The 13913-nt window shown below is 38.5% G+C and overlaps 1 protein-coding gene across 1 annotated transcript in view; it reads right to left on the bottom strand.

Moving 5' to 3' along the window:
* UBA6 (ubiquitin like modifier activating enzyme 6) overlaps window positions 1–13115 on the bottom strand; it is an 82091-nt gene extending 68976 nt beyond the window's left edge. The window contains exons 1-2 of the mRNA XM_061145861.1: window positions 12982–13115; window positions 9304–9366 (exon numbers count right to left, since the gene is read on the bottom strand). Of these exons, the coding sequence (XP_061001844.1) occupies window positions 9304–9366; window positions 12982–13052 (134 nt within the window). The 5' untranslated portion in view covers window positions 13053–13115. The remainder of the gene's footprint in view (window positions 1–9303; window positions 9367–12981) is intronic.
* Window positions 13116–13913: the final 798 nt, after the last annotated feature.

Here is a 13913-nt window from a genome sequence, read left to right as displayed (position 1 = left end):
TCACTAAACAAAGCAAAAGAAAGTACAGCTGACTCTCAAACATAGGTTTGAACTATGTGGGTCCACTTATATGTGGATTTTTTTTCCAAAAAATATATAGTCAGTCCTCCATATTTACATCCAAGGACATGGATGTTAGTGAAAGTCGCTCAGTTGTCCAACTCTTTGTGACTATACAGTCCATGAAATTCTCTAGGCCAGAATACTGGAGTGAGTAGCCTTTCCCTTCTCCAGGGGATCTTCCCAACCCAGGGATCAAACCCAGGTCTCCCACACTGCAGGCGAACTCTTTACCAGCTGAGCCACAGGGAAGCCCAAGAACGCAGCCAGCCAACTATATTCATTATATCATACCACTTGATGCAATAGGTTTGAGCATTCACGTATTTTCATATACATGGAGGCTCCTGGAACAGACACCCCATGGATACTGAGGGACAAGATGTTACAACCGCAACATGTCAGTAAAGATAAAATATAATTTAAATGCTCAATTATTCAACAAAAAGAGAGAGAGAGAGAAAAGGAATACCAGTAACAGACAGATTAGGCAATTAGAAAACAAATAGCAGAAATAGTATCAACAGAACTCCCTTGGTGGTCCAGTGGTTAAGACTCTGTACTTCTGCTGCGGGGGAAGAGCTGGGGAACTAAGATCTCGCATGTCACATGTTAAATATACATGGTGCAAACATGCCTCTAAAAGAGTGTCACACTGAATAAAGAGAAAAACCCAACTATATTCTATCTACAAGGAGGCCCACTTAAATATACACAAAAAAGGAAAGTAAAAGGGTGGAAAAAGATATCATGATGCCAACATCAAGGGAAAAGCACACTATTTCACTATCAGACAAATAGGTTTCAGAGCAAACAAAACTACCAGGATAAAGAGGCCACTTCATAATGGTAAAAGGGTCAATACATCAAGAGGACGTAACAATTCTAAATGTTTATGCACTAACACAGCTGCAAACTATGTGACGCAAAAACTGGCAGAACTGAAGTATGAAATACACAAACAGGAAATCATGGATATCATCCATCTCCTAACAATTGGTATAAAGAATACACAGAAAATCAGTAATGTTTCAGAACAGCTGAACAACACTATTAATCAATTTGATCTAATTGACATTGATAGGACAATCCAGTAAATAACAGAATACACATTCTTTCCAAATGTACACAGAACATTGACCAAGATAGACCAAATTCTCCACTAAAAAAAACTTTAAGAAATTTAAGTCACACAAAGTATGTTTCCTGATAACACTGGAATGATTAGAGATCGACAACAGAAAGATCTCTGAAAAAAAATTCCTTAATATCTGGAAACTAAATAAGACACTTAAGGTCTCAAAAATCAATGATCTCAACTCCCACTTTAAGAAATAAGAAAAAGATCAAATTAAATTAAAAATAAGCAGGAAAAAAACCCTTTAAAGCAGAGAAACTACTGAAATACAAAATAAAAAATATTTAAAAAATCAATTTAACTGCTGGCTCTTTGAGAAGAAAATAAAATTGACAAATCTCTAGTCAGAATGATCAGGATTAAAAGAGAAGACAGAATTATCTTCTCTTACCATTATCTGATAATTATCCTGATGAGCAGGGAATACTGTTCAGATTCTGTAGACAGTAAAAAAGGATATTCAGGGAATATTACAAACAACTTCATGCCACTAAATTTAACCAATGAGACAAATGAACACACTCTTTGAAAGACACAAACTATTAAAGCTCACTCAAGAAGAAACATATCATCTGAATATCCCAGTATCTATTAGCTATTTAATATGTATTAATAGTTTAAAACTTTCCCACAAAGAAAACTCCAAATACAGCTTCCTTGTGAATTCTACCAAAAATCTGAGAATAAATAATATTGACTCTACACAAACTTTCTAGAAATCTGAAGAAAAAACAACTCTCCACTTATTCTGTGAGGTCAGCATCAGTCTGATACCAAAACCAGGCAAAATCATTCAGTTAAAAAAATACTCAAACCAATATCCCTCATGTAACATAGATGCAAAAATTCTTAACAGAAATTTCTGTAAAAATACATCATGTGAGTTTAATCCCGGAAACAGAATGCAAGGGTGGTATAATACTCTAAAAGACAGCACTGTAACTCATAACATTAAAAGACTACAGTGGAAAAGCCATATAATCACTTCCATGAATACAGAAAAAGTGTTTGACAATTACAATATCCCATTTCTGATTTAAAAAAACAACAAAACTCTAAGCAAACTAGTGACAGAAGGGCACTTCCTCAACCTAATAAAGGGTAACTATGAAAAACCTACAGCTAACGTCATACTCCACTATGGAGAGATGAATGTTTTCCACCAAAGATTGTCAGGAAGAAAGAGAGGTTGCCTGTCTTTATCTCTTCAACTCTACACTGTATTGGAGGTTCTGGCCACAGTAATAAAGTAAGACAAAAAAACAAAAGGCACTCAGATTGAAAAGGAGGAAAGAAAATGTCTTTATTTTCAAACAACATGACTATCTAGAAAAGTCTATGGAATTTACAAAAAATTGTACTAGAACTAATAAGTGAAAGATCCACAGAGTCATGGTTTTTCCAAGAGTCATGCATGGATGTGAGAGCTGGACCATAAAGACGGCTGAGCACCAAAGAATTGATGTTTTAGAATTGTGGTGCTGGAGAAGACTCCTGAGAGTCCCTTGGACTGCACGGAGATTAAAGTAGCCAATCTTAAAGGACCTGAATAGTCATTGGAAGGGCTGTTGCTGAAGTTGCAATACTTGGCCACCTGATGTGAAGAACTGACTCCTTGGAAAAGACCCTGATGCTGGGAAAGATTGAAGGCAAAAGGAGAAAGGGGTGGCAGAGGATGAGACAGATATCATCACTGACTCAATGGATATGAATTTGGGCAAACTCTGGGAGATAGTGAAGGACAAGGGAGCCTGCTGTGCTACAGCCCATGGGTTCAAATGAGTCGGACACCACTTTAATATGGTTTATCTGGCAATATTGCTGTATTCTCTTTAGTAATGTTATATGGTTACCAGTGCAAAGATCTTGCATAACTTTTGTCAATTTTTGTATTTTTTACATTATTGTAAATGGTAATTTTTAAGTTTCAGTTTCCAGGTATTCATTACTCTTAAATTGGAGCACAACTGATTTTTGCATATTTACTTCTTATCTTACAATCTTGCTAATCTGACTGACTGCTGTTGTTCAGTCTGAGTTGTGTCTGACACAACTATATAACATTACTACAGAAAAGTACAGCAATATCGACAGATATACCATATTAAAGGTTCTTAAAGTTCAATAGTTAAAACATCAATATTCCCAAAATTGTATATAAATTCTGACAGGCTCATTTGTAATAGCCAAAACCTGGAAACAACCCAAAGGCCCATTACAATTATTAAGTGATTAAATAAATTGTGAAAGTGAAAGTTGCTAAGCCAAGTCTGACTCTTTGCGACCCCATCGACTATACAGTCCGTGGAATTCTCTAGGCCAGAATACTGGAGTGGGTAGCCTTTTCCTTCTCCAGGGGATCTTCCCAACCCAGGGATCGAACCCAGGTCTCCCGCATTGCAGGCGGATTTTTTACCAGCTGTGCCACTAGTGAAGCCTATATTTGTACAATTACAAATATTGTACAATTTTGTAAGCCTATATTTGTACAACTGCAAAAATTACAGCGAAGCCACTAAACTGTAGTATAGCCATAAAATAGAAAAGAACTCAGCAATAAAAAGGAACAAATTACTGATACAACATCATATATGAATCTCAAACTCATTACACCAAGTGAAAGAAACCAAACTTCCCAAAGGTGTACATACTGTCTGATGCCATTTATAAACAATTCTAGAAAAAGAAAACTATTCTACAGTACAAAAAGCAGAAGAGTGTGCCTGGGGAAAATGGCAGCTGGAGAGAGAGGAGAGGAAGGAATTACCAAGGGGCACAGAGAAAATGTTTAGTTGTGACTGAGTTATCTAAACTGTGGTGATGATATCATGAGTATATACACATGTCAAAACATACCAATTTGTACACTTTATATATGCATGATCTACTTTACATTAATTTATATATCAATGAAACTGTGGGAAAATATGTATTTATGATGGGAGATACTCTTTCATGGGTCTTTCAACTCTAAGATGTCTCTCTAGATATGCCTAGAAGGCAATGTCTTGACTGCTCTTTACTTGGCCTTTTCTCAGGGTTGTATTTAACTCTGAGATATGAGATGGGGCTTGGGAGCAAGGAGAACCAATATCATGATGATGCCCATGCTCTTTGCTGTATCATTAGTAGTGAAACACTTTGTCTCTGACCCAGATGTTTCACATTTTCTGTTAGCATCCACTAAACAATAATAGGCTAGCTTTTAGCTTATAAGTGGTGCAAAATCAAATCCTAGATGTTGACAATATTAATATAAATTTTGACAAAGGTAAACAATAGGATGTCAGAGGGTAAAGGGGTGAGAAGTGACATGGAAGCTAAAAAGAAAGACAGGATCATAACTAATGGCAAATTAGAAGTTACTGAACTCACAGGTACCATTCTGCATGATTAATTTTCAATTTGTGCACATTTTCTCATTAAATATGTTGAATAAATGAGTGGATAAAAAAATGAATAAATGAAAGAAATGATGACACTTAAAAGGTTAAGTAACCTAATTTCATACACTTACAAACAATGGAGAATGATTCAAATTCAGATCTAACACCAAAGTTCAAACTCTTGCCACTGCTTCACTATATCCAAAAAGGGCTTAAATGTACACTATTTAGCTTCATCAGTGTAGATTACAGGGAATCATTTAAGGATTTTAAGCTGTGAAGCCACGGACTGTGAGATAAGTGCCAAAAATACAACTTTGAACAACTTATGAAAGATGGATTAGAAACAAGAATAGTTCTAAAGAGACTGCATATGAGAAAATTATAATAGTTCAATTGAGAAATTCCAAAGCAGGGAGAGAAAATGAAAAAAATTGGAATTAAGAGTTGCTTAAAAGGAACTGAAAGGATTTAAAGAATTGAATTTGAAAGATGATAAATAAGGAAAGATCTAGGATGACACCAGTGTTTCTAGCTTAGGTTACTGAATAGGTCTGACACATCGTTTAACTAAGCTTGGGAATGGGAAGAGAGAAGGAAAAGCGTTACAGTAGTGTTAAGAGATATTTCACACTGAAAATTATTTTATATTAATAGTTTTTTCATGAAATCTTTAAGACTAAGATATTATTTTTAAGAGGTATCATTCTTCTCATTTACACATGAGAAGTATGAGAAGTAGAAAGATTAAATAACTAGTTTTGGTTCATATAAATGTCAGGATTGGATGTGAACATTCTCTTCTAAAGTCAAAGACCTTGTTCACATCTCTCTACACAGTGTTTCTCAAAAAGCAGATATTCTAACACAACACTGTAAATCAAATATATGTCCTTTTTTTTTTAAAAAAAAAAAAAAAAAAAAAAAAGGAGCTATCTGTTGAACTTCTGCCTGGTTTACATCTAAAGAATCTTGTATGCATTTTAAAAAGAAGGTACTGAACTTGGAAAAAGAAAGCTGAAGAAAGAGACTCAAGCATCACTAGCTTAGAGAAATAGCTAAAATTGTGGAAATGGACATGAACCAAAGAATGAACTGAGAGAAAAATCCTAAAGTTGGAACTTGGGTTTACATAAAAGCAAGAGCAGACTAATAGAAGTCTGAGAAATCTGAGGAATACAAGTAAATCCAAGAAGACCGTTATCTCGAAAGCCAGAGGAACTTCCTCTGGTATTCCACTAGAATATGCACAGTATTGATACTACTATGATTGTACTAATCCAGAACCTAAGAATGCCCTGATGCTGCTCTGATATTCACCCCTTCTTCGTATAGTGATCTCTTCATAGGAACCTGTATGCAAGAAACATTAAAAAAAGAGAGAGAGAGATGGCAAAGTACAGCAAAGTAATAATTTTATCATTATCTGAATTAGTTTTAATTTCTTCCAATGGTGTTCTCTGGTGTCTCAGATGGTAAAGAATCTGCCTGCAATGTGGAAGACCTGGCCCTGGGTCAGGAAGACACCCTGAAGAAAGGAATGGCAACCTAACCCAGTGTTCTTGCCTGGAGAACATAGACAGAGGAGCCTGGCAGGCTATAGTCCATGGTGTCACAGAGGAGGAAATTACTGAGTGAATAACATACATACCTCCAATGGAGCATCCTTTGGTAAAAGCAAAGTTAGAAAACCGAGGTTTGAGTACTAAATTGGGATTCATTATCTTTAGATAAATCACTGGATTAGCAGGCTCAGGCATATCTTCAGAGAAAAAGAAATGGGCAAATCTATAGAACTGGCTCAAGTCTGTCTAACTTATCTGACAATGTGCTGGTAATAAAGATACAAAACTAAATAGAGATGTGGCTCAGAATGCTGTCAGAAGTGCTCCTCCAGCCCGCCAAAAACCTTTAGATTCTGAGAATAATTGCAGGTTTAGTGGATGAGAAACTATGAGGTGATTTAAGATTGAGTAATAAGAAAAAAGTGAAATATATTTAGCAAGACACTTTGTTAAAGTAGGTATTGAAACTGCCCTAAAAATATTTTCTACTTAAATATATATATTGGGTTGGGCAAAAGGTTCCTTCTATTTTTTTTTCCTGTGATTGCAAATGGGCTTTTATTTTTTTTTAATTTATTCTTATATTTTTGCTTTCAATTAATTTTTATTTTTTTTCCCCCAATTATTTTTATTAGTTGGAGGCTAATTACTTTACAATATTATAGTAGTTTTTGCCATACATTGACATGAATCAGCCATGGATTTACACATGTTCCCCATCCTGAACCCCCCTCCCACCTCCCCCTTCTATTTTTTTTTTTCCCCCTTCTATTTTTAAGTAAAAATAAAAGATATACTTTTCATTTTCACTTAAAAGACTGAAGGAACTTTATTGAACAATGTATTCACCGTTTTGTTCCACTACCTTCTGCCATTTTTCAGGCAACTTCATAATTCTATGTTCCCAAAACTTTTTATCTTTTTGAGCAAAGAACTGTTTCGGTTGTCTTTTACAGTCTCCAGGGAACTGACCAAACAGCACTTGTTGGAGCTGTTTCATTTTCCAGAAGGACCTTATAATAGAGGACTCCCTTCCAACCCCAGGGCTTCCCTGGTGGCTCAGACAGTGAAGAATCTGCCCACAATGCAGGAGACCCAGGTTCGATCCCTGTGTAGGGAAGATCACCCGGAGAAGGGCATGGCTACCCACTCCAGTATTCTTGCCGGGGAAATCCCATGGACAGAGGAGCCTGGTGGGCTACAGTCCATGGGGGTCACAGAATCAGACACAACTGAATGACTAGCACTTTCACTTTCCAACACTATCACATACACACCATCACCTTCTCTGGATGAAGAATGGCCTTTGGTGTGGTTGGTGGTAGTTCATTTCACTTGGCTCATAATCTCTTTCATCCCACATTACTGTACAGTATCTACTTTTCATCACTCATCACAATTTGTTTTAAAAACAGAAAGTTTTCATTACAGATTTGCATGCAGAAATGTAATCAAGAAGGTTTTTCTTCCCACTTAACTCATGTGGAACCCAAACATCAATGCAATTAACATAACTAAGCTGGTACAAATGATTTTTAACACTTGATTTGGATATTTTGGGTATGTCACCTATCTCCTGTGTGATATAATGTTGATTGTTCTCAATTAATGTCTTGATTTGATTGCCAGCAACTTCATCCGGTCTACCAGACTGTGGAACATCATCCAACAAGAAATCTCCAGCATGAAGCTTCCCAAATCACTTCTGACATGTTCAATCAGTCACAGCACCTTCTGCATACACTGTACCAAATCTTTTTTTTTTTTTGCATTTCAGTTGCATTTTTACCTTTCTTGAACTAATAAAACATAATACACCAAAAATGCTTTCTTCCAGGTTCAATATTGAAATGGCTATACAAAAATTTAACAATTCTGACAAGTTTTTTCAAAACACACACTGTCACGACAGCTGTCATAATACCACCTAATAAAACTGTTCTGAATGAACTTAAAGACAACTAAGCACTACTAGAGCCACCTTACCAAAAAAAAAAAAAAAAAACACAAACCTTTTGGCCAACCCAATATAATTATAGCCAGGAGATCATATGGTAAAACAGTTTTCACATAAGTAAAATCAAATTAGTCTTTATCTCTTCTTCCAAGGGTATAGGACTAAATAGGACTTGAAATCAACATATCAGCTCCTCCCAAGCTGCTCAAAATTGACTCTGCATCCCACATAAGAAAATATAAAAAGAAATCCAAATACATAAAAAGCCTATTGTTCCAAATTCTACCTAAATAAAATCTATTTTTTCATGATTACATATAGAGAAAAATCTAAAAACTTTTAAATGGAGGTTATACTATCTTCCATGCAAACATCTCAAAGTATTTAAGAAATTTACTAATGACAGCAATTTATGTGTTTTTAAATTTATGTGAAGCAATTTATGTGAAGTGAAGTTGCTCAGTTGTGTCGTGTCCAACTCTTTGTGAACCCATGGACTGTAGCCTACCAGGCTCCTCCATACATGGAATTTTCCAGGCAAGAGTACTGGAGTGGGTTGCCATTTCCCTCTCCAGGGGATTTTCCCAGCTCAGGTATCGAACCCAGGTCTCCCACATTGCAGGCAAGATGCTTTACTGTCTGAGCCACCAGGGAAGCCCTATGTGTTTTTAAGTTCTCTTTAATTTTGAAAAAGGTTTTCTGATTTCATGAAAAAATACGGTAAAAAAAGTCCCACTAAATTCCATTCAAACCACAGTTCTTCAATCACTTCTCCACTGTCTATGCAGTGCAAACATGCAATGCTGTTAATGAGCTTACACTGAAGTAAACACATTCTCTAGATGCTACTGTATCACTATCTAAAGTGAAATGAATTATCTCTCCTGAGACTAACTCCTGCAGTGTCAGGAAATTAAATATGTATTCCTGTCCAGAAACAAGAGGTATATTTGGTAGTGGATAGCAAAATCATTCTTAGTCACATCAACTAAACCTACAGCAACCAAGATTTAAATATTATACAAGCTTTCAGCCTACAGTAAAAGAAAGAAAGAAACCCTAATTTTTACTTGAGCAGAACTCTTAAAATACATTTTACAAAATTCTGCAAAGACCTAATGGTGTCTTTGAATAGACTATACTCCATTACTGGAGAACAACGAATGGGAAAAACATTTGCTTCCATAAGGTTCTTACCTGTATAATGCATCATCAATCTCCACAGATTCTGTTGGCATGATGGAGAAATTTGTATTTGCACTGAAAAAAGAAAACATAAGGTCAAGTATAGGTATTCAATATTCATATTTTATCATGTAAAATTCAACTATACATGGTATCAGATTCACCAGTTACTAAAACAGATTTTACAAACCAGACATAGGTTTTATTATTTACCACTTTATTTAGATTTTAAAAATTGGTCAAAATTAAATTCACTCACTGCTTGCTCTGTGTGTAAATTAGAGCCCACGGTTGTTTTATTCTCAGGTGTTACTTTATCATTGCTGTAATTGCTATAAATATCATTGCTATAATATACATTCTGATGGATTTATATTTTAGCAATACTGAGTGGCCCATAAACCTTCTATAATATACATAGCCAGAATTTACCATATAATGATGATGTCTAGGGCTTCCCTGGTAGCTCAGCTGATAAAGAATCTACCTGCAATGCAGGAGACCCCAGTTTGATTCCTGGGTCAGGAACACCCCCTGGGGAAGGGATAGGCTACCCACTCCAGTATTCTTGGGTTTCTCCTGTGGCTCAGACGGTAAAGAGTCTGCCTGCAATGAGGGAGACCTGGGTTCCATCCCTGGTTGGGAAGATACTCTGGAAAAGGGAACAGCTACCCACTCGAGCAGTCAAGCAAGGCAAACTAATAACAATTTAGCCATAAAACAAAGTCAAGGACTTTAGTTGTCTTGCAGATGCTAACATCCCCACCAAGCCGAAGAAGTTAACTGACCAGCAGCAGGTAGACCTCAGATCAGTTGGAACCAGAAGATTGATGACCGAGGTTCCAAAACATTACCCTGTTATCTCACCATCAAGCAATCAGAGAACTGAGCATGGATCACATACCCCATGACCCTCTCCCTCAGACTGTCTTTAAAAACCCTTCCCTGAACGCCAGTGGGGGAGTTTTTGTCTTTGGAGCATGAGCTGCCAGTTTTCTTTCCTAAATCCTGCAATAAACTGTACTTTTCTTCACTACAACTTGGTGTCAGTATATTGGCTTTGCTGCACATTCAGTGAGTGGACCCAAGTTTGGTAACACAATCCACTAAATGGTCTCCTTCTGCTCAGGTGGCTCCCTGCTGTTATTTTTTTCAAATCACACATCCTTAACTATTTATCATCTGCCTTCCCCTATAGAATGTATGCTCCATTAGGAATTTACTACTATTTTTCAAATCCCTAAAATAGTACCTGGCATTTAATAACAAGAACAAACACTGTGTCACAATGTTTTAAGTGTTTACTAACTCAGTTAACCCTTTCAACAACTTAATGAGATAGACACTATTACTATACCCACTGAACAAAGGAAAAAACCTGAGACTGACATAATTCAAATAACCTGCCCAAGGTCACGGAGCAGGTAAATGGAAAGCCCTGAAACTAATCGGTCTAGTTCCTTACAACCACACTATACTGTCTACTACCTCTCACAGTTTCCAAGGCGGCTCAGTAGTAAAGAATTCACCTGCCAATGAAGGAGACACAGGTTCCATCCCTGGGTCTGGAAGATTTCTTGGGAGTAGGAAATGGCAACCTGCTCCAGTATTCTTGCCTGGACAATCCCACGGACTGGCAGGCTATAGTCCATGGGTTCAGTTGGAGATTGAACACACACACACACACACACACACACACACACCTCTCACAGTAGGCATGAAGAAAGCACTAAAAAAAAAATATCTGTTAAAGGAATTTTAAAAATTAAAAAAACTGATGTTGGAAAAGTCTCTTGGGAGTCTCTTGGACTGCAAAGAGATCAAACCAGTCAATCCAAAAGGAAATCAACCCTGAATATTCACTGGAAGGACTGATGCTGAAGCTAAAGTTCCAATACTTTGGCCACCTGATGTGAAGAGCCAACTCATTAGGAAAGACCCTGACGCTGGGAAAGATTGAAGGCAGGAGGAGAAAGGGACAAGAGGATGAGATGGTTGGATGGCATCACCGACTGGATGGACATGAGTTTGAGCAAGCTCCAGGAGTTGGTGATGGACAGGAAAGCCTGGCATGCTGCAGTCCATACGGTCGCAAAGAGTCAAACACAATTGAGCAACTGACCTGAACTGAAACATACTGGTGTGACAAGATACAGAGTGATATATCAATTACTGCAGCTCATTTCAATTTTTTTCACAGTGTGGCATAGAAAGAAAAATGATAATTGGAAAACATAGATGGTTCATGGGCAGAGGGAACCACCAGGACAATTTGAGCCTGAGCTAAAATCAATACCATCTTGGCAAAAGTGTAATTGATTCTAGGTTTTGGGAGGCTCTATATATCAGTTACAGGATTCTAAAAACAACGTGATAACACAAAATTCAGTTTCAGAATCCAATTTTCTAGGCCTGGTATATTGATATATAGGCAAAGAATTTGAAAACATATGATCAAAAATGTTATTTCTCTTATCATTGAGTAGATAATCAAGTGATATCACCTTCCAGCTAACTAATAAAAACACATACACAATATACCCTGGCACTCTAACAAAATACAAAACTCAAGAAAAAGTCTTGTTACAACTTTCTTACTATTAGTACACTTTCTATATCTGTCTTCCTTGCATGGAGAGCAACAGTCTAAGATGGTAAAGCTCTTAAGTAAAAATGAGAAGAGCTACATTCTAACTAGTTCTGTCATGTAATGATTATGACTGACACCCACTTTTCAGAAGTTCTGCCTTACTGGAATCTTTCAAATATCATTCTTCTGATAAGGTCTTAAATGGCAAACGAAAATGCTTTAAATAAGAGGAGGTTTTATTTGTATTACATAATATCCCCCACCTAAGTCTGGCAGTGGTGGCAATAGCAGGCAATACCATGGTATCAAAGCATCCTTTCAGTCTAAGGCTGGTGAAAAAGCTATAGACTTGTGAACATTCATATTAGCTCAAAATCAAATATCCACCACTTCTATCTTCGGCACATTGTATTCTGGTGGTGGGCAGAACGTTTAACTATCCGCTTTATTAATTATGAAATGACAAACAGGAACTACACGAACGTTTCCCCTCTATTTCTGCAATGGAAAAGACGTGAACCTCAACACCAACTGCGAAATAAGAATGGGTAACTCGTGGTTTTTTCCCCTGCGTTTCTTTTTCTTTCTTTCTTTTTTCTCTCTCTTGTTTTAAAGGGCAATCAACAGGCCTCAAGGTGTTCTGACTACCAATGATTCATTATTACCGAGTTCCCTCTGGTAACAGTTTTCAAAGCAGAATCTCAGCGGAGCATCGTGAACCATGGAACTCAGCTTTCACTTTATCGAAAGGAGGTAAGGTGTCCGGCACCGGGGCAGGGAAGCTTGCACCGAGAGCCCCTCCCTCCCTCCTACGTCCGGTGACTGGAAGGAAGAAGGATGGCAGACCCCAACCAGAACTGAGAAAGCGATGAAAGGAGCGACAAGTGGAGGATTTCCGCCTCAACAAAGCCCGGAGTCGCTGAGGCCGAAGTCCACGCCGCCACACCTACCCCGCGCGCTCCTCTCGCCGCCCAAGGCCGGCTCTGCCCTGCCCCGCGGCCTCTCGCGCGCTCCCTGCCCGCCCGAGTGGGAGACGCAGAAAGTCGGACACCAGGTCCTGCCCGCCACGCCCCACTTCGCGCCCACACTTGTTCTCTCACCCGCTGGTCCTCCAGGAGGAGCAACATGCCTCTTCCCCCGGACGCGCAGCCACCGGCTGGGATCCCTCCATCGCCTCCAGAGACGTAGCCGCAGCTGGCTACTGGGAGGCAGGGAAGAGGGCGGGACCGCGAGGTCAAGGGGCGGGCAATGACGTCACACGAGGGGGCAGGCCTTAGAAGCGAGCAGCCAGGCGGCGCCTTCCCGTCAACCCCAGGGGCGTCCTGGCTTCCGGTTTGGGTGTGGTCCGGGGGAGGGCTTTGCCGCAGGTAGTTGAAGCGCGCCGGTTTGGGGGCGGCGGGTGTGTGTGCGTGCGTGTGTGTGCGTGCGTGTGTGTGCATGTATGTGTGTGTGTTGGGGGGGTGGGAAACGGGGAGTGTGTGTGTCTGTGTCTGTGTCTGTCAGAGTCTTTGCCGTCTGACCCATCAGGGAAGCCTGAAGTGGCACTGTAGCGACTTGGTTCTGGCGGACTTAAGCTGAACCAAAATTCTTCGCAAGGCAAATACAGGATTCCAGTGGCCAGCGAAGTAATAGGATTGCATAGCAAAATCCTTAAGAGTTTTATGGCAAGAAGAAACGCTTCATTTTATTAAAAATAGAAAAATCCGAAAGGCTAGTAATAAGTAGGTCCGGACTTCCAGTCAGGAATTCCATTTTAAGACGTTATACGTGTAACTTCTAATTTTGGACGTCTATTACATGTCAAGCACTATCCCAAATTTGGTAGAATCATGTGATTTTCTTGAACGATGAATGACGTATATCATCCAGGTTGCCTATAGTTTGTGAGTGAGGGACAAATTTACAATCAATGTAAGTGACTTGCCAAATTAAGTACCAAAATATACGTCTAAGAACCTCTCAACCAATATTTTCTTTGAAAGCTACAGAGTAAAAGTAGACGGGGAATATGTCCACAAACTCCTTTTCTGAA

This window comes from Dama dama, chromosome 6 (assembly GCF_033118175.1).
Source record: "Dama dama isolate Ldn47 chromosome 6, ASM3311817v1, whole genome shotgun sequence".
Taxonomy (NCBI): domain Eukaryota; kingdom Metazoa; phylum Chordata; class Mammalia; order Artiodactyla; family Cervidae; genus Dama; species Dama dama.
Note: the sequence above shows the minus strand (reverse complement) of the source record. Positions and strands in the feature narration are given on the sequence as shown.